The sequence below is a fragment of the Malurus melanocephalus genome, unplaced genomic scaffold (assembly GCF_030028575.1).
Source record: "Malurus melanocephalus ecotype Western Australia unplaced genomic scaffold, MMel_1.1 scaffold_141, whole genome shotgun sequence".
NCBI classification, from domain to species: domain Eukaryota; kingdom Metazoa; phylum Chordata; class Aves; order Passeriformes; family Maluridae; genus Malurus; species Malurus melanocephalus.
In genome coordinates this window covers 1,800,544-1,827,910 of record NW_026623373.1, presented here as the reverse complement: position 1 = coordinate 1,827,910, position 27,367 = coordinate 1,800,544, and the positions used below count along the sequence as shown (strand labels likewise).

At 35.4% G+C, this 27,367-nt stretch overlaps 1 protein-coding gene across 2 annotated transcripts in view; it reads left to right on the top strand.

The window, feature by feature from the left end:
• RALYL (RALY RNA binding protein like) overlaps window positions 1-27,367 on the top strand; it is a 72,419-nt gene that overhangs the window by 6,541 nt on the left and 38,511 nt on the right. For both annotated transcript variants that reach the window (XM_057371124.1, XM_057371125.1), the window contains exon 2: window positions 11,671-11,703. In XM_057371124.1, the coding sequence (XP_057227107.1) occupies window positions 11,671-11,703 (33 nt within the window). The remainder of the gene's footprint in view (window positions 1-11,670; window positions 11,704-27,367) is intronic.

Genomic DNA, 27,367 nt, shown 5'->3' with positions numbered 1-27,367 from the left:
TTAGCTACATTAAACAGCATTTATTTCTCAATTTTATAACTCCCATGGCCTCTGGAACAAATTATTTTATTTAAATGTCTAATATTAGTATACTGGAAAGGGATGTTCTTTTATTTACATGTTATGATTACTTTTTACATCAATGTTTTATTTTTCTTTGATACAAATATTTTATCAATTTCCTCAGTACATTTTACTTTTAAAATCTCTATCACAAAMCTGATTTAATTATATTACACATCTTGCAATTTCCTTTGGTTTTTCAGTCTTATAGCGGAGGCTGAAAGAATTACTTAAAGTCTTTCTCTGCTTGCTCTCTGCTTCTTGCATTTATTGTTAATATTGTTTATAGAGTTTGGTGTRGTTTGGTTTGCCTCAGAGCCATCAATTAATTTGAGTTTATTTTCTGAGCACTTCTAAGCACACTTCATTTCAGAAGAAAGTCTGAAAAGGACAGTGATGGGCAACTTGATTGTTTCTTCTAGTATAAAAATTTTCTTGAGATCATTCTTCCYACTTAAAGCAGTAGCATAAACTCAACAAGTTTTGTGCCAGACATGCTTTACTATTCCATTAGAATACTGCAGGATTTTACATAATTACTGTGGCAGTGTGTCACTCATAGTGTATTAGCAATCTTTTTAAACCTGGAATATAATAAAAATAAGTATCTTTCTTAATTGAATAYTGTCCTACATTTTCAACAACTTTTTTTCTTTATACTTTCTTTTTCTTAATGAACTTGAGTGTCCATCATTATCCCTGGCATACAAGAGACTAAAAATACAGTTCAGAAAAAAGAAAACAAAATGGATCAAGTATTTTCTAATGCTTCACTTTTGCATCAAATTATGATTATGTCTCTACTTTATTCAATATATTGAACCAAAAAAAATCATTTATGCTTATGGAGCATAATCTTTCTATGACTACGTCATATTAAGACATAGTATGGTATTTCTTTTGAATCAAATTSATTCTTTTTTAAGAAATTTATCCTCCTGATGCTTTTGATTACCTTTCTTCATGAAAAAAACTATTTTATTTCAGTGCAGTGGAATTGATTAAGATGAATATTGCTCTGCAGCTCTTCTGACAAAAGATTTAGCTTCCATAAAAAATCCCCACATTTCTAGGCTTGTTTAAATAGAGAGAATTCTAACTCTACTAAGATATTACTTATATTCATTTCGTCAAAGAATGTTGCCAGTGGTCACATTTGAAACAATCATTACTGTACAGAAAAATGCAATTTAGTTTCAAATTCTCACTTGAACAGCATAAATTTTGCTTGTGTTGAGAATTTAAATAGTATTCTCAATTACATCAAAATCTTTAAAGGTACAARTACAAAGCTACAGAAGATCCAGTGATTCAGTTTGATCTGAATCAACTTTTTTTTTTTTTTAATTTTTTTCTTCCTAGGAAAGAACCCCATGTGAAATAACTAATATAATAAGAATAATTTTAAAATATCTGCTGATGGCAGATATTAATGCAGGTCTTAATTTCTGAATTATGTTGATAATTGCAATCAGTTTGGTCCCATGGATGTTTAAAACAATGCAAGTGCTCAGATGGGCTGGGAGAACCAAAGGTTTAAGTTTGCCTTTTCACATGACCARAATATTCAGCACTTGATAGCTTTGGAGAGGGGGGAAATGGGGGAGAGAAAGATACCTTACATCCTTAGCAATTTTCAGGAAAACCTTTTGCTTCTCTTCATTTTTATATAAGTCACAGATAGAGAAATGGACCAAAAGACATAAAATGCAACTGGCATCTTGATTTCTTCATTCAGTAGTATAATTCCTAATGTGGTAACTTCAATAACTAGGACAACAAAACTGTCTTTCTTTTTTAAAACTTCCTATTCATTATTCTTAAAATTGTGCTAACTCCCGTACAGAAGTGGACTAGAGAAGATCTTGCCTCTCAGATCATCACTATAAGTCTTACATTTTTCTCATGGTTGCTTGCTTTTATTCACCTTCAGTTTTTAAACTATGGGCTTGATATAGATTCAGTTAGAAATATGTCATACATAAGAAGTAGMACTTGTCTTTGTTACAATCTCTTCTCAAGTTATTCCTTAGAATTATACATTTTTTTTCCTTTGTCAAGGGGTAGTGACACCAGTTTACACACATCTGCACARGAGCTGCATCCCTCTTCCTACCTCAGCCCTCTTCCTCTTGCAGAAGGTGATATATAATATCATGTGAATTATGTTGTTTTCTTCCACAAAAACCCAGACACCATAACCACAGTCATGCTCAGAGATTAGCAAATTTGGAGAATAGTCTGTTCTCTTATTATTGCGGGTTTTTTTCCTGGGATTTAATTTTCTTTCTTATTTTTTCCTTCTGCTATGAAACCAGAAGCAATATACTGTAGCTAAGGTATCTAACTGTAAGCTATCTTATTTTTTTCATGGTTTTTAATCACTGTTTTTATCACAGTAGAACAGAAAACATGTTCACAACCTTCTGATTGCATTGAAGTTATTATAACTCCTYTCTTATCCAAGAATTTTAGCTGCTAATATGAATGGAAAATGCTTTGGCTTATAAATCAAAAAGTACATTCCTAAAAGTTCCAGAGCTCTGATGGGTTCGCCTGCAGGCAAACAGAAATAGTACTTTTAGTCATGCATTCACTTTAAATCTTGACAGCCTGAGCCCTATTCCTATCCCTTATTACATGTGAGATTTCTATTCTTTATTACTGCACTGATTCTTGCATTTAATTAAGAAATAAACAGTTTAGACTCAACATGCTGTCTTCCATATGAAGATGACGTCTTTTGTAGGTGTTCTACTGTATTTCAGTTAGGCTATAAAAAATAATAGTACCTTCAACATATTAAAAAAAAAAATTAGAAGCTGACACCATGGTATCTTTTCTAAATTTGAGTTTTAGTGAGGAAGGCATCATGGAAACGGTATCCAGATTTACAGGCAATGCTCTTTGGAATCTGTATAATTAATTCTTAAAAGTAAGGACATAGGGTTCATGACACAGAACAGAGAAGGGCCTGTCCTGACATCGCAAACGACGAGGGGAATTCTTCATTTTCAGGAATTTAGTAAACCCTTAATTGCTGCAGTAATCACAGCTGCAGAGTGCTGTGCTTCAGAGAACCACTTAGTGCACTTGCAATTAGGCATTGGTTCTCACATAATGTAACACCTCTAATTATACAGAAAGCTGTAATTTGGTCTGGGAGCTGCTGGGGTACTGCAAGGGCACCTTTAGGTGGCTTACAAAGAGCAACAGAAATACGATGCTGGGTTATAAATTTCGTACTCTGAGAATAAATCAGGAAGGTTGGATAAATGAGAGACTGTAGCATATTTTAAAGTCCTGTGAATGATATTAGAAGAAGAAATTTAGAGTACATTTACTTTAAAAGAAAGTGGGATTGTTAAGTGGTATTACAAATAGCATGGAAGRCTGTGTGCAACACTGAGGGACAATACCAACATATGATTGTGCAGTGAGTTATTAACAATAAAATTACCATGCAGGTTTATTTCTTGGAGAATTCTGATTGTCTTGTAGCAGTACTGTCTGAAGATATGTTTTCCACCCTGCCAGAACTGATACTTGGCTCTGTTGATGCATAATGTCAAATGCRATTTTATTTTTTAAAGAATAGGTTACAAACTGCATGCCTTTTTGGCAGATTATGTTACAAATATTTCCAAAACTTCTGAAAAAATCGTTGGATATTTTACTGAAAAGTAAAAAAAATAAAATGTATTCATAATCATGTGTGATTTACATCCTAATAAATACATGTTTTCTGATACCTATTGATATAAAAATGAATGTTGCATTGTTTGATTTTGCATGAGTGGGATTATTCCAGGAAACACCATGACAAACACAAATCTTACATTGTCAGAGAAGTGATCCTCCTCTAACTGCTTTTAAGTGTTAGTGGTGTCATTGAGGGAAAAAAGGATATTAAGCCTCTACCCTTGGGATCCTGAAAGGCAATGCYTGCATTAACCTTCATCTGTTTGTGACTGCAAATAGCCACACAGTAAAGTAGTATTGATCGTGTGCTTTRGATCAGTCAACACTGCTTTGTTCAACCCACCCTGATGAACTCATTCCAGATGTTTTTAGATCAGTACATATTGACCTGAATGTTCTTCCTCTGATTTAGAGCAGAAGAGGGTCAGGTGAGATCAGCTTCATGCAAAGGATGATTAAACCTGCAACGAAGAGAGCTCCAAGGCACACTACTTACATCACTGTATTTTTCTCAAAATTGCTTCTTTTGTTTGGAGCATCGTTTTTTGCACAATTCAGCCACTATTACAAATCATGGGTAAAAGCATATAAAAATTGGCAGCAGCACGGAGTTATTTTTTATTCTTCAGGATTTGCTTCCTTTGCTTTCTTGAGCAAAGGTACCAGATTGAGCATGTTTTYAGTTTGGGAAACTTGCAACCATCTGAATCTGAGCATGAATTACTTCACGACTGGCAACCTCACATAGATGTGATGTATGGATTAAATACAGTGTAGCTTATCACGGTTTGGCAACAGGAATCTTCTCTTGGATGTCATGGGAGGAAACTGGAATCCATAATCATCTAAGAAGGTTTTCAAATGTAGAGTCTGAATCAATTTCAATCCAAATCACAATTTAGTTTTCCTCAGACATACTTCCAGTATTTATATTAACTATGAGGATCCATGGCACCATTTAGATAGCTTTGCAATTTTTGGATTCATAAAGGAAGATACATTAAAAGCAAACCTGTAAAATCAGATAAGGTACTAATTTTAAATTACTTAAAGTTTTTAAGTTTTGCTCTCTTCTTGCTGCCAAAGTTTTGGCCCACCATTATTGAGTATTATTGTTGGAAACTACTTCCTTTTTACCTTTAGTTCCCCTTAGCTCTCCATCCCACCCTTTGCTACCACACTCCCAAAACCATTTCATCCCATGTTATAACAGTAATGCATTCAGTACCCAACATGACAATGTACATTTGTTTGTGTATATCAAAACCAACTTTTGCACATGCTGGTTTTGTCTCATCCAAGCCCCTTGCTGCTGTGAAAATTGTAGTAGTAGGGAATTATTGTAGGGAAGAGACAGTCTCTTTAAAGCACTTTGTCCCTGTAGGGGAAGATACCTTTTATTCAGTTTTTCAGCTGTCAAACTTCAAAGATAATTCTCAACAGACTATTAGTTACCTTCTATTAACTAATTGCTAAAATGTTATCTATCCTAACCACTCATGGGGTAGAAAATCCTAGAGGCCCCTGGAACTTGTATGTATGTCAAGCATTCCATGTTTTCAAATGATGTAAGATACAGATTTTACTAGGATACCAGTTACATTGGGTCATGTGCTGTGTATGTCTGGTGGGTTCTGTACTTCAGTATGGGATGACATCAGGTATCGATACAACAGCACAGCATCCTGTGCTAAGKGTTCCCTCAAAAACCTTTCCTGCAGAGAGTGCTGTGGCACTGCCTTGTCATGGGGTTAGATGCAAAGTAGAACTGGTGAAATAAAGTGCACTGGATCAATAGCTGTTGCTTTTCACTTTCTTCTAAAAAAATAAAGTAAAATTTAATTTATTAATTAAAAAACCTTCCACTTGTTTTCTGATGTCCAGACMTATAAAATGTTTTCAAGTCATGTGATAACTTTATGCTGGGCCAAATATTCCATTTCTTTCACTTCAGAGCACTGAAAAGACTAAAGGCACTTCCCTTTTGCAGCATATTAAATGCAAAGTRCATAAATGCAAACCAAACCCAAGGGTGGGCAGAAGCATTCCTAGACAGAAAATGCTCAAACCAAGCTGTCTCATGGGCACCAACTATAATTTCAGTTTTCTCTATGACCAGAAATTCAGATAGGTATGACCCATATCCACATCATACCTACAGATACCTTGGGAAGTTACCTTCTTCAGGGGGCAACTTTTTCCTCATGGACTTGGGGAAAAAACTAATGTTTCAAGAAATAATCTAAGTTATTCTTAATTTTAAACCATTAACCTTGTCAAAAGTCACAAAATATTAAAAAAATGGATCTTTTTTAATGAGACAGAATGCGTAATGTGTTGTGATCCTTTCATAAGGGACTAAATATGTATTATACATCTATTAAGTATTATGTATAGATCTGCATAGAGAGAGCCTGGTAGCCAAAGGAATAATCTTGTTTGATAATCTGTTTATCCCTAGAGTGCTTACTAGTGTAGTAGCTTCTTATCGAATAAATTCTTCAGTAACTGTAAAATTTAGTTTTAGTACACTTGAATATTYCAGTTGTGAACTTTGATTAACTGTGATCTGAGACTAGAACAGAGGAAGCATGTGCTGATTAAAGGACACTTCTCAATCAGCTCTGTGGAAAGATACTTTAATATGTCCCCAAAACTAGCAGTCTCCTGTTACTCAGTTCATTCTCTCCWGTAACCTCTTTTTTGCAGTGCTCACACAGTTGTCCTTCATTTCATATAGGTATTGATTAGTTCTCAAATTCTCATTCTACTTTTCTTTTTTAAATCTTATTACACCGAAAATTACACTAAACCCTTCAATTTATAAAAAAATATCAGATTTCAACTCTGTTCATTTGATTATTAAAGACCAGCGTTTTGTTAACAGTTTTACACACAGTCAATTTTGAAATTCAAATCATTTATGCAAACCAAAACTAAATATAGCATGGCATTGGTTTCCTATTATTCAATGGGCCACTTGTTCCCATTGGTATAATTCTTTGTGCATGGTCATGCTGGGGCTAGATTGTATTTTCTCAGCTTGATTATGAGACTCTCCTATCAGGCAATATCAAGAGCTTTAAAAATGAGACCAAGTCTTACCTGTCATCTGTCTTATCTTTTGTCTACTAAGTCTGTTATTGTGTCAAAGGACTCAGTTTGAACTGAGAAATGACACTTTGAGTTCACAGTGCATTAGTTTCCATCCGTGGTTTGAGTGATGCATTTTATTTTGTTCTAGAAGTTTTATGTTTCAATAAATAACAGAAGCACTTGGCTCTGTGGAATACAACTTCTCGAGGCACTGCGAAAACTAACACACAGTATTTAACATAATGCAATATTCATGAAAACAATGGCTGGTTGTTGTTGTTTTCTTAATCAGAGYCATCAATTGCAATGTCAACCACCAGATGGGAGCAGAAGTTATTAAATTTATTAGGAGCAATCGTAAAATTTGACATAAACCTGTAAATTATTCTTCCATTCCCTCTTCTTCTGAAATACTTCTGATAGATTAGATCTTTTACAGTCATTCTAGTGTTTATTTGTTCCAGAATATGACTGTGTCTCTTGAATAAAGCTTGCCAACACTAACAAACATATTTATGAAAGATTCAGAAGACAAAATGAGCTTCTTCCCTAGTTCTGTTAGACAATGGTTACTGACAATGTCCCAGAAAATTATCTTGGATTGAAATTAAGTCACAGAAACCAGAAAGGAAGGATTACATGGTGTGCACCAGGAATTGTTATTTCAGACTCAGATCACAGAAGTTACATGAAACTATATTTCTTCTATAAACAAAGACATGCTTTTATTAGGCCTGCTWACATTGAATAGAAATATTGAAAGGTAGCAAAAGTTATAATGCACATGCTTTAAAAAGAAAGAAAATAGATGACAGTATAAAACACTCTTTAAAAATTTCTGAAGATGTTTTTTGATCACTTCAAACCACAAACACAACATGCAGAGAAAAATGCATTCATGTTTGATTACTGTGAATAGCAACCTAAGTTTCTTTGGAAAGGTCCCTTGAGCTGCTCTTCTCATTTTAAAATGTAATGCATTGATAAACAGGGTGAGCCATAAATCTGAATATTCTTTCACTACACATATTTCTGCTAAATCTTTGATCCTGTTAAATTTTTGGTTCTTAAAGCTGTACAGCACAAAAAAAAAAAAAAANGTTTCTGTAAGAAGTGATGAGCTATCACTGGGTACAGCACAAAAAAAAAAAAAAAAAAATATCCTTGACAGGTAAATATGTCAGGAACATCAGCGAGTCCAAATACACATTAATCCTATAGTGAAATCCAAAAAACTTTTCAGTTGGCCTGACTTTTCTATGTGGCTTGAATAAAAATTATTCCAATCACCTTGAAAAGTGCAGTCACTATTCATGCATTTTATAGCCAAACAGCAAATGTGTGATGTCAGCAACTCACTCAGCTAATCCACCCCAGGAATTCTGATATGAAGGTTGTTACCCAAAATGATGACTCAGCTAAAAAAAAGAATGTTGGTTCCTGACCCTTCCCAGGGAAGAGAATTTTGTTTTATCAACAAGTCAGAATAAGTACCTTAACAAATTCTTTCACCTACATGTATTTTTCCTGCTAAGTGCTTAAAGATGAAATTATGTGACCACCACAARGAAGAATATATTGATTCATAATTAATTACCTTGGAGAATCCCTGGCCAAAATCCATTTGCTTRTGTACTGCATTGATATTTTTAGAAATGCTATTCACTTTGTCCTGTAAACAGTTTTGGGATGGAGGAGAGACAATTTTTTAACAAGAAATTATATAGATTTATATATCTTGGTTCAGGCCTCAGACACACGAAAAGTCTTGCCTGTAACCTTAATAGGACAACTATGCAAGGAAAGTAGAATTTACTTTGGGATCTTCCTGTCGTTGAAAGATTTGTTTACAAGTCAACGAGGAATTCACACACCCTTAGTCCAGTCACGTTTCCCCATATGTTTGTCTGCAAACCTTGAACATTTGTCCATCTGGATGTTTAGTCCATGTCAAAGGTGGAATTTTGATAAGTGCCATTTATATAAGCATACTTAGCAGCAAAGAAAATAATAAAATTCACAGTTGCGTTAATCGGAACTTGTAACTCTCCAAGACAGGCTGCGAGGAGAATAACACTAAATGTGGAATTTCTGGGGTTCTTATTTTAAACACAATGTGACAGTACTGTAGCATATCAATGGGTASGAATCAATTGCCTGTGCCTGTTCAATTCATAGTGACTAGTTTCAATTGAGCAATTTATGTAGTGTAAACATTTGTTTTCCTCCTGCAAAACTTATCAATTATATATGGATAAGGAAGTCAGGCCTTTCAGAAAATCTTAGCTCATAATCAAAGAGAAACACAGCCTCAGTCTGCCCTGTCCCAGTTATGCCAAGGATTAGCATCCCTCCCTCCTGTTCAAATGGATATATTGCCGTGGCATATTGACAAACTGAATTTTTCTGATGGGAAAACCATTTCAGGAAAGAAAGAAAGAAAATATCTCAATCTTTCCTGATTCATTACCATTCCCACATAATCAAAACATGATTCTTTCTGTTTACGTTCAACTTCATATTTCTTGAACATTAAATATATTTTTGCAAAAGAGATAATTTCTGTTTTAGGTTTTTTTCTGGAGGTGTATGAGAGCCTTTCTCTAAACTTATYAGGATTAGTCTTTTTGCAATATCATATTTAATTATGGAGGAATTCCTCAAAGCTCTGGAAAATTCAGCATACATTAGGTTGAAAAGAAAATTAAAAAGTCTATAATATGTATTGATAAATGTCACCAGTAAAGATGATATAGGATATTATTTCATATTGTGTTGCAGTTTAAAACCTTTGTATTAATTTGCCATGTACTGAATTACCAAATAAAAGGCCAACAGATAATTGTATTCCTTTACTATAAGGAACACTTAAACTAATTAAAAGCAATGCAGCAAATTATCTAAAACCATTTAGTTAAATAGAGGGAGAGGTCAAACCCAGGCCAGCATCATTTAAATCAAATTGAATTCCAGCTTGAGAATGGATTTCAAATAGATTTTTAATTGCAGTATTTTGCCCACAGGGCATCCTATCACACACTTTTTGTTTACAAGTAAAATCCACCAGAATGTCCTCCATCAGAGTAGTGCCAGGTCTCTCTTCATGACAAAATTTCTGTAATATGAAGTATGTAAGTATGTTCTGAGACTTTCATTCTTTGCTCATTATGCTTATAATTAATTTCTCCAGCCAAACACTGAGTGTTTCCCCTGTCTGAATCATGTCATTGAGCAGAAAAACAGGATGCAAAAGAGTAACACTAGTGCACAGAACCTGCAGGAGAAAGGATGAACCTCCCCAATGAAGATCCCTGACTTTTTATGGCTCTCTGGCAGCACTGCCTGAGCACAGAGAAGCCAAACTCAGATTTTCTTGGGACTTCCCTGATAAGCATCCCCCTGACCACAGCTTGGGGCTTCTATCATGCTTCTAAGTATATGCAAAGCCATCAGTGTTTCCTGTTCTATTCTTCTAGTYCCCTGTGGATTTCAACCCCAGAAAGAAATGGAATGGTGAGCTATAGTGATTAGGACAACAGAAGAGGGACTGTGTTTTCAATACATTTTGGATTTCAGATGGTGGCAATAACTAAACCAGTCTATCAGTTTGTGAAGTTTTTGGACAAAACTTTTACTGAATGAAAAGTAACTGCAACGGTACTCAGTTTTCTACAAAGAAGACTTTTGTGAAATCCTTTTCTTAAAACTTTTGTTATTTACAGTACCTTTGTTTACAGTTTGCTATAATTATTTAAAATTAATTMAATTTCAAATATTTTGTTGTGGGACTTAATTGGTTTCGGGTTCATAAATGAAATGTTCAGTTCCACATATGACACATTTTGTTTCATTAGAAACTCTTTTCTTAAAGGCTACAAAGAGATATTGATGACATGGAAGGTTTATTGGTTGCTCTTCCTAGCACAGTATGCTCAGAGGGAATCATCACAACAGAACATTTTTGCACATCATGTAGCCACTCAGAATTACTGAGATGTAAATATGCTTTAAATTTGTTTATAAAGRATTCTAAAAATCACATCCTGATGGTCCTATCAAGCAGCTGATATCAGTAAACTCACTGAAGCCAGAATACACTGAAAAATGAGGGCAGCATGTTGCAGATACCAGAACAGGAACACTCTGATAACATAGATGAAGACTCTTATATCTGTCTCTGGGTTGGATGGAGACTGCTTKTAGAAGAGACTCCTRCCAGTGTGTGGTGGTGTACAAGAAMAGCACCAACAGCAGGGAGAGGGAGAGCACTTTAAAAAACTGGGTTTGGTCCTCAGCATGACTCTGRAGTTACCAAATCAGTAACACCCAGACCCAGAACAAGGCCAACTCTGCTCAATGGRACAGAAGTTCCCATAATGATGAAGTGATCATGTCATATGAGCATGGGRTGCTGGAAACCAACAAGAAAAACAACAAAAAAAATTGTGTTTAAAGTCAAATCATGGCATGAACAACAACAACAAATAAGCAACAAAAGGAGCAAATTATTTCTTGTTCACTCTAGCCATTCCATGCAAATATCTGCCCCATTCATTTGCATCTGTGAAACTTTAAGGGCTTAGATGTGTTTCTCTGTAAGTATTTGATTTCTAGACCAAAGTTCCTTTCGGAAAATGGGATTTTTTTCAGAGTTAAGCTCCTAGTAAAATGGATCAGACCCTTGTGTTGATGTAAAATTCTGTCATTAAATAAACTTGATACTGAGAATGGCTGTTTTAAATTAATTGTATAATTGTTCATAAACACAATAAATACATATATTTAAAAATTTTRTTATTTACTTGACAGACTTGAATCAAAGGAGCCTTTCCTGTCCGTTGGGTGAGTAGGAATATGTATTTTCATGGCTATTTATATATTCAACAATACAATATAATTTATAAGATTATGCTGAGCATAAACATCCTCTTTCAGCATTATTGTTGTTTATTATATTTAAGCTTAGAAAAAGTAGGTTTTAGTCAATAAKTTCAGCAGTCATGGATATTTTCCTTCTTAAAAAGTACTCTGAAGTATGTTTTAGCTTTATTGACTAAACAAAAGTTGCACTAAAATACATGTAGGAGTTAAATGTTATATTAAAAGGTAGCTAGTTTATTAATTTTTTTTTCACTGACTTTATTTAGAAACAATTCTAAATATCATCTAAACTACTTATATGTATGTAAATCGATTAAAAAATAACTGTTTCCTTTTAAAAAAAAAGAGTGATACTTCAATAACAGAAAGAAAATCAAATTTATTAAAGAGAAAAAAAATCATATTTTTAGCCAACTTATAGACCACTGCACTGATTTGCATATTAAAGCCTTTTTCTTCATAGTGTCACAGCCATTTATATGTTCTCTGCAATAAAATAATACCTCATCATTCTAAAAAAAAAAAACCATTTTAAAATGTGTTGTATTCTAAAAAAAATACCATTCTTTTCTAGAATGTCAACTAGTATATACATTAGAGGTAATCATCTSTATTTTACTTCCAAGTCTGCATTTCACTTTTCATGCACTGTTTTCCTTTCAGCTTCTTTCTTTAAAATATTCCAAAGTGTCCTAACATTCTCCCTCCCTGTTTTCCTTCAGAACTGTATCTTTTTCACGTGCCTTCACTCTCATTTTCCTTTGTTCACACCATACTTCATCCTATCAAGAATATAAACTGCAGACAAAAGATCCCATGCAAAACATCCATTTAAGGGTTAGTTCTGCCATATAATTATCACTGACTTCCAAATTGTTGTATTAACTGCAGAACTAAAAGTCAGCTTCAAATTCTGAAGTGCAAATTAAAGTTAACAAGCAAGAAAGCATGTAAATTATGATCAAAAGTATTCAACAAATTAGCATAAACAGGACTGAGATAYGTCTTGGTTTCTGTAGCATAAAGTWTCTCTGGTTTGTTTGAGTAAATTTGGAATTAATTGTTTGCCATTTCTACTTTYTACCAACTCAAAATTATTGGAAAATAATTGGAGGGGATATGCAGGGTGCAGTGCTCTTGGTTTGCATGCTTTGAAATGCCCAAATTCATTATCAAAATCAGTCTCTTCTGTTAAAGACTCCCATTACTCTGCCTTGTAACTTGTCCCATTGAGTTGGTTTTTTGAGGTCTCCACTCTCGTAACGAAAAGATTACTGGAAAATCTCAACTTTGAGATTAAAAAAAGAACTTGCATGCCACTGTGACTGAGGAGCAAAGTTAAAAGTATAAAAATCCAGGAAACAAATAAAAAAGACAATATTAACAGTTATTTGCCACAAAAGAGTATTTCTGTAGTTCTGATCATGAGCTTAAGAACCATGSTGGCAATTTTAGGATATTTGGGGAYRTCTACCTAGGAGGAAATATTGTGTTTTGGATTTGGGTTTGTTTCCATATCAGCAGATTGGTGGCCACTGTGTAAATCCACATTATGTTCACATAATTATTCTATGTGAGTTTGTCACTAAAATTGATTTYTCTTGGGAATTCTAATCTGAGCAAACAGACTTAACTTTTTTTTCCAGAACCTTTCAGATGTTTGTGTGTAATATACTTGAATTGTTTTATGCAAGTTCATAAGAATGAAGATAGATAAAAACTCCCCAAAATTATTCCCTCTGCGTTACTTTTGCCTTTTACTTCTGTATTTCTTTCACCCCAAGGAGGGCACCAGGGTGTTAGACCATCATGTCTGAGGAGGGGCCCAATTCAACACCCACCTCCTTGGTATTGTGTCAAAGAGATGCTCCTCCTAGTCCCGAAAAAAAATGTTGTTGTTGGTTTTTTTTTGGTTTTTTTTTTTTTTTTTTTTTTTTTTTTTTTTTTTTAACAGGGAATGAGCTCTTGTGCCAGGACCTGTATCTAAATTTTTAACCCAGACAGCTGCAGCCACCAGGATTTTAAAATACAGTAGTGTTTGCAAAAGAAATGCTGAGTTGACTGCAATTAAACTAACACATGGGTGCCCTTAATGGCTCTYGCAGCCAGAGCTGGTCAAAACACCAATCTAAATTACTTTTGGCTGCCCACAGATGGCYTGATCCTGCACACCAGCCTCCCATTGAGCTATCTTCTGTAACAGAGATTTGTTTCCACATTTTCATTATACTGCCTGCAGGACCTAATTAAGCTTTTTCATTTTGCTGTGCCTAAGCCCACGACTTCTTGGTGCTTTTCCATTGCTAATTGTTTTGGCAGGGGAACAGAACACGGCGTGTGGCAACCTAAGACTTCAAGGCTGCCACAGGTTGTTGAGCTCTGTGTGTATGTGCAGGGCTGCACTGTTCCCACACCAGATTCCACAAAGGAAAAATGGTTGAAAAAAATRTTGCATTTTTCCCCTGCTCTTAGAAAGTTGCCAGAGAGAAGCAGAMCCCAGCTCTTGCTGTTGTAGTTTATGTCTCAAATGCAGGGATATAACTCAAATGCAGACCCCAGCTCTTGTACTCCCTTGGTCAAGGCAATTCCATTTATCCCTCTTACTATGCAAAATGCCTAGCAAAGAAGAAAAATCAATTCTCCTTTATTCCCTGTTCAAGACAAGGGTGTAATTTTGCAATGAAGCCATAGTAACTTCTTTAATGAGAGTTTCCAATGGTAGCATTCAGGAGAAAAAATTCATCAGGTTTACAATTCAGATAAGAGTATCTGAATGCAATATTGTGATTTTGGGCTGGAATACAAAGTTGAATTTGAGATATGTGCTGTCTTCCTTTGCCTCTTAGGGATGAAGATAAAATCCTTAGCAGAGCCTGAGATGTTTGTTAGTGCTGAATGTTGAGTGATAGCCTGTAAGGGCACAGGATGCTTCTCCCCAGAAATGTTATTTCCACACTTTTTGGTGATTTGGATCATATTAAACCTAAGCAAGACTGAGASGTGTGTGGACTTTCTTCCATCTTTATATTATATAGCATTCATGTTCATAGAAGTTTAGTATAAAAGAGAAGTTTTGCAAAGAGTCAGAGTGCCTTGAAGACTTTAATATCAGAGGAAAGAGTTTTGGTAAAAATCCACCAAAATTAAGAACACTGACAATGCATCAAATTACCTTCATGCAGAAAATTTTAAAAGATTCARACTTAAAAACACAAGGCTGATCAAGATTCTTGATAAAATGACATGGATACTGGAAAGTGGTTGCTGCAAAAAGAACAACTAAATGCCAGCTCATATTAAGTTCATCTTATTTTGTGCAAAGGATGTACAATATTTTTTTTTAAATATATATTTAAAATGTCAACAGCTTTTAATTATCCACATCAGATCTCCATATTTGGTAATTTGATAATAGTGATGATGCATAATCATAACCGCAACAAAACAGTTATCATTCTCTTGAGATTATTAGATTGGTTATCTAATTATTAACCAGCTATTTCTTGGCAGCGGATTTATCATAGTTATCTGCATGTAAAAGTTTAGCASTTTATAAATTTCAGCTAATACTGCATGCAGATTTGTAACTGGTCATTGCTCTGAGCTTTGAAATGAAAATCCCCTTTTGTAAAACACAGCCATTTTTTAAGGCCTGTAATAGTATTMAATGATGAATAGAGACCATAGTTATTTTGTAACTGTGTGGCATGGTAGAAATTCTTTTAATTAATTCTTTTTGATATCCAACTATAATTGTATGTAACTTCCATAACAATATAACTTCAACACATGCTGCAGTATAAAATCCCATCACACCAACTAATAAGTTTGTCAAACATGTATAAATATTTTTCCTTTCTGTTAGATGATGTTTAATAATATGTCACATATTGTTGAATTCAGAAGAGACGGAGAGAGAGAGAGAGAGAGAGAGAGAGAGAGAGAGAGAAAGAAAGAAACAAGTGATTTTTTTTTAGTCTAGTGAAAGATTCAATTACTGCTAGCTGCAAAGAATGGGATTATTTCTGGATAAGAAGGTAGCAGCTCTACAGTGAGATGGTCTTTGAAAATGCATGTCTGTTTATCAACTGAGATTCAATCTGATCTCTGACTTTTTCAACCTGGGTCTTTTTTTATTGATTGTTTGCTACAAGCAGTATAAATTCAGGTGGACAGCCCAGAGTGTGTGGCCCATAAGTGACAATTAATTCATTGTATGCATTTATTTAATAATGAAGAGTTGTCTGTCATGGAAGAAAGAAGAGAGATACAAATAAAACTRGCACTAGTTAATGCATTTTCTTACATTCTTAGCGAAAATGCTGGAGGTCTGTATGAACTACTACTTTCCTYCACCAAGGTYCTGTTTCTAGGAAGTATTTGACAGYGGAAAATACTGAAAAGCCAAGCTTTTTCCAAGTAACATCCCCGTCACAGTACCTTTTAAACATAGGTAGTCACTTCTACAAGAGACAGAATAATTTTGATGGGTTCAGATTCTTGGAAGCACTTGAAATTGCGTTTAAAATACAAAAACTAAAATTTGTTAATTTTCTTCAGGAGGAACTGTTCTAAGATACACTGAATAACTTGAATTTGTCACTCAGATTTCTTCCTCTTGCTCAGTAGTATTTTCCTTCCCACAAGGTCATTTTGCAGAAGATCTATAGAAAGTTGTGCTCTCCTACATTGGTTTGAGGGATCCCATCCTGCAGAAATGAGATTTTTTAAATTAAAGCCTAGTCCTTGCAGGGTCTGTTAGTATAATACTCAATCTACTTCCAAACTATGCATTTTTTTTTCAATTCCCAGTCAGATTTTGTGGGGGTTTGGTTTGTTGTTGATTTTTAATGGACAATAGGTTGTAGGGCGCAAACCTGAATGTAGCCACCTATCAACTTCTGTAGCAAATACCATCATTCTTGTTCCTCATCCTGGTTATCAGGTAGCACTGGTGGAAGGAGCAGACATTGTTTCTACTGTTCCTATTCAGCTTCTGAAGAGACAGAGTTAAGAATTTTTTTTTTCCTTCAGCAGAGGACAAATACAAAAAGAAGAGATGCCAACTCATTTAGCTCTGTTACTATAACACCAATAAAAAAACCAACCAGAACTTAATCTTGTAACTCTCATTCATATTCAGGCCAGGTATTTAGGAGCTGTTTTCATGAAAAGCACTGAACACACTTGACAATTATTTAAACTCGTTGTTTAGACCCAGGCAGTAATTTCTTATGTTTAAAACCACTCGGGCTCTGTGACTGAGACAGGCWGCAGCAGATCTGCTTTTGCAATTTTCTTTTTCCCTTTAAAAGAACCAACTCTCTGATCACGTGTGAGGTTAGCCTGGAGGCAAGAAGCACAAGTCAGGGTTCTGCAAAGGCTCTTTTATGGCTGAGGCTTTCAGGGCAGTCACAGAGGGACAGGAGRGATTTGGGGGATGGATGACAGCACATGTGGATACCTGGGGCAGACACTGAGAATCTGCATGGTTTAATTTCAGGTAGTGTTACTGMCATACTTCTCTTCCATTTTTTCAAAACCCACCAGGCTTAAGCTTTGCTATAATTATCTACTTTCAATTATTATAAGACTCTGAAACAGGCATGAATGCCACTGTTTTATGAATCTGTAATTTCTTTTTTCTTGCTTGAAGCTCTCTCAGAAGAAGTGATTACAAAGCTACGGTAATAATCATGTTGTTCCTTTGCTGTGACTGAATTTTTCAGTGGCTTTGTGACATTACTCAATATTTAAAGATCCTAGATTATGTATTTTTTCTACTGATCTGCAGCCTAAATCTAGTTATTTTGAGGTTTCTCTATCTGCCTTTTTCATTCTACACCACCTCCACTTCTACACAAATATGTATATATGTATTACATAGAAATCAGACTAATGAATTTAGCCAAAAAAAAGGTATTTTGCTAATTCCTAAATTAACTTTCATTACCAACAAACTCGACAAATATTCAACTTAATAAATTCTTATCCCCCTCTCTGACTTTAATAATATCAATAACAATGTTCTTCATAATATCAATAACAATGTTCTTCATAATTGGGAAAGGCAAGAGCATGAGATCACTTTTTCTCTTCTGCTTATTCTGTTCCCCTTTCCTTTTTTTTTTACTGTCTGTTATTTCTGTCTTCCAAGACTTCCCTTTCACTAGCAATTACAGGAAAACAATACATATCCATATAATTTGTGTGTTGGGTTAATGATGAACAATTCCTCAGTACTGAGTATTTGTACTTTCACTTATGCACCAGTCAGCAGGTTTTCTAGAGGAAGGAAAATTACATGCAAAAAAGTGTTTCTGAAGGTAATTCAGGGGGCTGAAATATTCAGGGAGTGTAGGAATGAAAATAAATCTGGGTATGTAAGAACAGAGAGGAAGTTGAGGGAACAGGACAACACAAAGAAAAAGGGAGTTGTTTTCTTACAATGGAAGATGGAGGGAGGAAGGGCAATATTTGCTGTRGGACAAAACAACTTGCATCAAATCAGTTTATTTTTTCCTAAACAGCAGTGACTGATCCATGAGTTATAAAAAATAGTGTTTGAAAAAGCCTGTGTAAGCAGCACTCCTGTTTCCTGTTTCTGAAACATCAATGTAGCATCTTGCCCCAGCAGTCTGTATGGGCTCCTGTGAATATTCAGTATGAATAAGCTTACTGTGGCAGATTTACAGGCATGTGCAGAAATATCATTAGWTTTTCGTCCTTCTTATGGCTGTTGCATATGGGAAAATATCTTTTATTTTTTTCATAATTTTCCACATCATTACAAAGAAATTTTGTTTCAATATCTTCTTCTTATAGGTATATTGAAAGATATAATTGTGAAGTTTTATATTTTGAGCTTCAAATTCCCTATAATGCTGTACAAATCAGTCTGCCTGTTTTAGGTCATTGCTATTTAGCCTGTTTTTCTCTAACTTTTGTATGATAGCAACTATTGAAACTCTTTTTTTAACATATTAGGACTTAAATATTCAGAGGTGATCTGATGGCTGATATTTCTGATTCCACACTTGAAATCATTCCAGTCTTTTTCACCAGAAAGTGAAATCTCAGATTGATCCATCTACCCAACATCTTACTTGCACTTGAGCTAMAAGAGAAAGATATGCTTAAATGACCAAACCCCACAAAGACAGCCAGGTCTGCTGTGTGATCTTTTGCTTGACAGTCCACTCACCACGTTTCTGCAGTGCTATAATTGGCAGCTCCTCAATAAAGAGATTTCTTCTTTAGAGTTTGCCCAACCATGATCATAGCAATCAGTTAGTGGACTTGCTTCAAAAGTTATTGCTCTGCACCAGTCTGTGTATACCTTGGCTTTCTAAACTGTGAAATCAGGAGAAAGAGAGGAGGCAGCGCAGAAGGTGGCACATCAGAGAGAAACATTTCCTATGCAGAGCAAATTGGAGCTTTCCTATGTCTCTGTCATGTTTGTTAAAGATTTTTCAAAAGATAATGAGTTTCAGGCTCGGAGTTATTTTCTTTAATGCTGCTCTGTTGATAGCCTTGTGTGTGATACTAAGGAACAATTAATCACAGCTTGCTTTTGTGGATCATTCACTGTATATTAGCATATTGCAGTTTAATCCTAATTTGAAATAAAATCACAGTATGTCCAGATATAAGGCAAGATTTCAACCAGTAAAATTAATTGTATCACAGATTGTTTTGTACAAATTTAGCTTGGTCTGAGATCTGACCTTGTTTACAAACCACTTTCCACTTCCATTGGTGTAATGCCTTTACRCAGAGTTATTTGAAAAGATGCACAACTCCATCAAGGGTATTTATCATCGTGTTCCATAGTCTCTGGCCCAAACTGATGTTGATTTCAAAGGTTTTGATTTTGGCTGATTTGGTTTCAGTTTTGTTTGGGGGTACTTTTGCTTCATTCTTATTATGAACTGCAATCCGAAAGCACTATGTAGCTATTCATTGAGTTCAGGGATTTTTTTTTTTATCTCAGGTTCAGGCCAGATTCTTCTCATTCTCATCATTCTTCAAGGCAAAGTGCAATTTTTAAACTTCAGCTATACACACTGTAGTGSGTGTGTACACACAGGTATAACAGGTTATAACAATTTTTCTGCTGATGTAGCTCAAAACTAAATGGGAATTAAGTCACATTCTGCCTTGGCAATAGGATGAGAGTTTTATTGCCAGCAGTTTCTTTACTGCCCTTCAAATTCTTTCATTTCTAAAGTCTTCGGCTTTGGTTCTGATATCATTAAAGGATCAGCTTTGCTCAATAAAATTAAATCCTTCACAACATATTAGAGTATAATTAAAAGTTGGAGACTAAGCCTTAAATGTGAAGTAGAAATAACAGAGCGAATCTGTCATACACGACCAACAACTGACAGTTGACATTGTTATGGCAGTCACTCTCTTGGTAATGCCAAAACATTTGTTTAATTTGAAAATCATAGACCAATTTCCAACAAATAAAGAGGGCTTTTTTTTTCTTTTCAGTTGCCTCTAATCCTGTGTACAAAAAAAAAAAAAAAAACCACAAACTAAAAACAAATCCAAAACCAAAAAAACTTTTTGAGCTTTCCACACTTGAATCCTTAGCCCTTACTCTCAGGGATAAAGATGCAAGGTTGAATCAGCTGTAGCATCCTGTAGCCAGCTGCTTTTATCAGACATTTTGATAACCACGCAGATAGACACCAGAAAGTACATATAAGTCCTAAAAAATTGTAAATATTAATAGGCTGACAGAATGGTTTGAGTTGGAATGGACCTTAAAGATCATTTATTTCCAACTAGTGCCACTCACTAGACCAGGTTGTTCRAATCCCCAGACAATCTGTTCTTGACACTTACAGAAATGAAGCATCCACAATTTTTTGGGCAGCCAATCCCASTGTCTCACCATCCTCACAGCAAATTTCTTCCTAATATCTGATTTWAATCTACCTCCTTCAGTTTAAAGCCATTCCCCCTTGTCCTRTCATGTAGTGACATGCCTTTGTCAAAAGTCCCTCTCCAGCCTTCTTGTGCCCCTTAAGGTACTGRAAGGCTGCYCTGAGGTGTCCCCAGAGTSTTTTCTTCTTCAGGTCCAACAACCCCAYCTCTCTCATYCTGTCTKCATAGGAGAACTKCTACAGCCCTGTGATCACCTTCACGGCCTTCCTTTGGACTTTTCCCAACAGGTCCACGTTTTCCTTTTGTTGGGAACACCAGAGCTGGATGCAGTGCTCTACATGGGGTCTCATGAGAGCAGAATAGAGTGGGATCAGCTCCCTCTCCTGCTAGTTATGTTTCTTTTGATGAAGCCCAGAATGTCTTTATGGACTCTGAGTACAGGCTGCTGAACACAGAGCTTCTTTTCAACCAACACTCTGGATGCCTTTTGCCAGAAGCACTTATTTTACTGGAAAGTACCTACTAGATACGGCCTTGTTTATTTTCTTGACAGGTAAATCAAGGGACAGAATGTAAATAGAAGTTTCCAGGCACACTGTGAACAGMAAATAGTCAAAATGAAAAATTACCAACTTTCAGACTGCATTTTCCGCATGAACTGTTTGTTCTAAACTACTTGAAAATATCTAACGCCTTCACAGAAATTAGGATCAATATATGAAGGAGGRAAACTGAAGCATTTCTCAAATAATCTAATTCATACTGCAAATCTGTCCTTTCTTGGTGTACAGATGGRTATGGGATGGAAATGRAAGCTAYRTCTTCTGAGAYRGTGAAGTTATTGAAACAAAACTGGRGCTTCYTATTGTGGCTTACATATCAGTATTGTGGCAAAGTGTTCCCATTTCTTTAGCAGAAAAGGAGGAACCAGAGAGGTATCAAATAAGGCTTTGTTTCCTTGCAAAATGAATCTTTTCCCTTATGCACACACATACATCATGGTTATACTTTAAATCTGGAATCAAGTATGATTTGTTTTCAAGCTGACCTTGTCTAGGTGTCAGTAGTTAGGTGTTTTTCATGTTCTGGATGAGTCCTTATAGGCTATAAAACTGTCCTGATGTGTAAAGCATTCACAAAAAGTAAAATTCCAGCCATGTAAGTTGTATAAGGGTGAGTAATTGTAATATGGTTTTGCTGAGAAATGAAAAAAAAATCATGCAAGGGGAGCTCAGTGGGAAGGAGTCAGACAGAGAGACCTCAACAGTGTTCATTCCTTCACAGAATTTTGGGAAGACATGCTGGAAGCAATTCTCAGCACTAAATTGTTTTGGTAGCTTAATTCAATAGMCTGTATAAAACTAAATTTAGTCCAWGTTGTGYCTGTATTGTTAACTTCTAAWGGTTCAAGRGGGAAACCACTTGAAATGRAACTTTCCTTAAATGTTTACTGGCCATGATTCATAGCAGTGCAAGCAGAGCCCTCATCTCTCAGGGACTGTGACAACACAGTCCAGGGGAAAATRTTACAGAAAATGGCAATAATGAGAGCAAAAAGCTCCATGAACCTTTTTTTGCACAAATCACAGAATCACAGAGTGGTTTGGCTTAGAAGGGACCTTAAAGATCATCCAGTTCCAATCACCCTGCCACAGGTGGGGACAACTTCCACAAGACCAGGTTGCTCAGGTATTGTGTTCCTAACAGACAATAACAACCAACGAATGAAATTTGCCAGAGTTGTCAAAATGTCAGCCTGTGGAACTGTCCTTTGGAGCATAAAATAGTAATACAAGGGAGTCTCCAGAAATACTGTGACATCCAGCAAGTGCAAGAGAGACAATAAAGGAGCCTTCACATAAAATAAATACTATACTCCCCAAATTTATTATGGGTTGGCTGTTTTAATTTTTTTTTTAAAGAAATAGCAGCCAGACTGTAGAATATTAGCTTATAATCAATTCTGCTACCAAAATGTTTGACRGAGTCTACAACATGCAATTTAAAAAATGTGACTATTGTATTTTAAGGAGCTTAGACATGGGAAAATCAGGTAAAACCTGAAGCCAAAAATGTAATCTGATTAAACTCTATATTGAATATGTGCCTCAAAAAATCTTCTGTGAGGGAAGAGGAAGTGATTAATACCCCATATGTCCTGACAGTGAACAAGGGAGTAGAACAATCCCTTAGAAATTGGAGGTAACCATAAAGAAATATGCCAGGCAGAGTAAAGCAGGAGAGTATCCAGACTGCAGTGTTCCATGGCATGGAAGGTAGGACCACAACTGTAACAGGAAACCTGAGAAAGATCCCASCCTAAGCAAAAAAGACATTCTTCACAGGCAAAGAACCTCAGTTCTTGAGTTGGCTGAGACACGAGGAAAGCCACAAAATAAACCAGTATCAGGGTTCCCTAAGGGGAAAAAGGTCTCTTAGTAAGAATCAAACAATGTTTCTTGTAAATTAGAAAATATGTGCAGAATATTTTCAGCTAGATGATTCCTGCTTGCATCATATCTGAATGACAAGAAATCAGCAGCTCTTCCATGTGTCCACCATTGTATAGGGAAACTTCAATACCAGTATCATGACAAGCCACCAGGCTTTTTTGCCACATGCAGGTGGCAGATGAGCCACCTGGGACAAAAATCCTCTTTCCATTATGAGAATGAATATAATGAAAAATCCAGATATATGTTTAAGATAAATATATATTATCTTTTTTATTTCAACAGCATTATTCTGGATTTAGGTAAATTCAGAGTGGTGACTTGAATATCCTTCTGTAAATCAAAATGCCTTCCCACTGAAATGCTAGGAATTCTCTTGTGTATTTTTGTTCCCTTACACAAAATAAATCATGTTTTCTTCACAGCACATGCAGAAAGTGAATGAACACAAGCTCTTCCAAAGCAATGAAGATTAGGAAGATTTGCCAGAAATCAAGGGAAGTGTAGTGAATGTAGTTAGCMCTGGTCTAGAGGATGCACAGCCAGTTGTGTGATGCACAACTGCCCTTTCCACTCATCTCTGACCAGACTGGAAGGGAATTGAGTTCTGTGCTCAGTCAGCTGTAGAAGGATCCCCTGATTCCCATCAGATGCACTTCCCACATCCATCTACCATGGAAATTATTGCACAGTGGGTCAGGAATACAAGAATGCTTTTGCAGATTCACAGTAGCTGGTATCTTAAATTATATTGTAACTTCACTTGCAAAGCACACTCTTGGAAAAACAATCAGTATGTCTTCACAAGCTGCACTTCAGGACACTGACAGTTCTGTGTCTTTCATATCTCCATTGTGATGCTCTAAACCTTGAGTTTTTCAATCCAAAATAATTCAATTACATCAGAATGAGACCACTAATTTAAATTTACACCTTTTGGCAGTTTGAAAAGGGAAGAGGAAATAATGTGATGCAATTTTCTAGGTTTTTTTTTCTTTTGCATTAACTCTGACATCCTCACATTGTGAACCATGCTTTTGTGAACCATGCTTTTGTGTTTCATTCAGTGCTTCTAAGACAGCTTCTCTGAAAGTACATAAAGTTTCAGAAATCTGTTTTTGTAATCTTAATAGTTATTGTTTCAGCTCCAGTGCTGCCACCACAATTTTAATTTAATCTGCTCTTCGGTGGAATGCTGTASCAGCACTAAACCCATCACTTATTCGTACACCTGTCAGTGACAGTCTGCTGTAGTTGTCAAACCAAACCAAATGACAGCCCTTCAATGTATACAATATTACTAACAAATTGGGTAATCAATCACAGGTGCATGATTTGACAGTAGTACCTTGAATACCCTGAATTTAAAACAGATTTTTAAGAGGCAGGATCCATTTCTTTTGTACTAAGGAAGAAAAACTACCATATGGAYATTACGAATTTCCCAGTCAGACTATACAATTAAAGGACACCTTGGGAAATGGTTAGGCTGCTGCAAAGCTTTTTCATTCCTTGCTGTAAAATGTTCCCACAGGAAACATAAATAATTGGACATTACTTTAGACATCAGAAAAAGGGTTTGCAACAGGAGGAAAAAGCCAGGGAGATATTAAGTAGATTTACTCAAGTATCTTTACTTTTAAAAACTACTATTTTATTTGTAGAAAGCATCARGATAACATTGTTAACCATGGGCTGTGCCTGCAGCCACACTTAGTAGYGTTAATTAGGAGGAATTCTAATATTTAGCACTTAGCTGTACAGAAAATTGTTGGAATTTAGTTGTGCCTGCATTGCTCATGTCTGTCTGGCTGCCATAAACAGTCACAAAAACAGCTGATCCCCAAAGTCTGAATATTGATCTCACTGTCTTTGTTATTCTCTGCTTCACAATCTTAACCTAATCCTCATCAGGAAATGTCTTAGTGATTTCATTACTTGATTGTCTATATGCAACTTTGCATGAATATATGTATGTATGTATGTATGAATATTTGCCCAAGTTTTGTCTAAAATTCAGATTCCAAAGTAACTTCAAGAGTTTTCCCAAAGTACATTCCACTGGGAAACTTGTTCTTGGAAGAGAGGATGAGAGTAGAGAAAGGACATATCTGGAGACAGAAAAAATACAGCCTAATCATATTGCAAGTAAATTCTGCCTCGTGCCTGCAGAAAGATACTTAATGGAAAATGGAGTTCTGTGTGTCTGCTTTTTCATGGATATATGTCTTGCAAAATGACAAAATGCACCTCTTCAGATTAGAACTACAAAAATTTTTCAGTTTTGTGGAAAAGAACCCTCCATTTATGGTACTATATTCCTTGCTCACTTTTTAAAATTTAACTCCATATTTTTTCCCCACTCAGGGAAAAATATATCTTGCTCTTAATAATTGAATAAATGCACAGAATTACAAAAAAGAAAAAAAAAAAAAAAAACAAAAAAACATATTTTTTCCCCACTCAGGGAAAAATATATCTTGCTCTTAATAATTGAATAAATGCACAGAATTACAAAAAAATAAAACCAAAATATTTATTTACTTATGGAGACTTTGCAAATTGATCCTTAATTGAAATATACAAATAGCAGGTTATGTTCMATTCTTTGGCATAAGTTTGGGACAAGTGATTGGGGATTTTTGGTGTTAAGTTGTTGTTTTTAACTCTACCTCTTTACCCTCCTAACTGCATTATGGAAATGCATGTAAAATACTTCTACTTCTCTCCAATTACTTTTCCTCTTCCAGCCCCTCCTTTTTCCTGTAAATATCAAATATATGAGYTGAAGGAATCAATGAAAAAGTTTGCCTTTTGACAGTAAATCTGTCAGCAAAAAAGCAGACTCTGGAGAATGTCCTCTTTCTCTGCAGAATATATAGCCTGAACTGCAAAAGAGCAGTGTCCCTACACTTCTATCAGCATTCTCATCCTTACCTGAAATTGAATTGTCTTTAAGGTAAAGGTGGGATTCAGCCCAACAATTTGATTCATGTCTGGGAGTGTGGATAACTATCCACTGAAAAATGGCCTGAAATTGCCACCATTTCTTTTCAACAGCTTATGAAAGTGACTTCCATCTGATTGATTTTCTAACGGGGAAAGTTTCCRTCTCTCAATGCTTATTCTCTAAATCATCTAGTTACCCTCACCCACTACTTTTTTAACATCCTATCAGTTTAKACTGATTCTCTTTTGCACTCAACAGGAACAATTTCCTACACTCTTTTCACATGAAAAAAAAGAAATTATTTTACAAATTACTGGAATACTTGTTTCAACCATTAAGTTGATATATGCTTCCCCAAAAGAGCATGATTGAAAGAATATTGCTTTTTTTATTTGATATTTTTGTTCAGGCCTGACGACAGAGAAACAACTGACAGTATAAACGATGTTAGCACTGTCAACTAAGATACATTATGTCTGGTTTGTAAACATTTATGATTTAAATATATCTTTGTACCTGTGGAAAGAAAAAGCTATTAGCTAAGGCTGAATTACGTGCAAGACAAAATTCTTGTTGACAGGAAAATAACAAAATGTAATTTTGCTCTGTTCTGCATTAACTTTCCTAAAGTTAGAATAATTCCACGCAGTTATACTCACTAGTTTGGAGCTGACTAATTTAAAACATATGTGATCATTAGTTTTTAAACAGCATTTGTGGACATAGCATACAAAACGCAGAAAAGATTGCACTGTCTTAATATGTTTTCAGCATCAGGTCCATAAAGACAAAATAACAACTGTAAGTTTATTTCAAAGATGCAGAAGCATAACATTGTATTTGCCTGATTGCCACATTTGCTACTGCTGACATGCACAGGAACTTTGAATACATACAGCATTGTAGCTCTGAATATTTGGTCACCAGGGACTCCTTCATTCTTCAGGCACACACAGTTTTAAATATATGTATAGTGTTATGTGAAATCCAAAAAAAGACATTTTGTTTTGATTGTCTTGATTACACTAAGTTAGAAAAAGTAACCATGGATTTTGCATTTTAGAAGCACACTTTATTGATTACTTTTCTTTGTCTCATTTTGAGACACAYATAAAGCAGTGTCTTTTACTGTCTTCTGCACTAACATCAGCATCATGCACACAGTTCTATTTTTAATATTGTGGAGATGGCATATGTTTGAGGGTAAGYAATCTGCCTGTTTGCAGTGCCATTAGGAAACTGCTGACTCCACCAGTTCACAGGCTCATTTAAACCTTTCTCTGCCTCTGACCTGCTGAGTATTTGGTATTCAACACTGTATGAG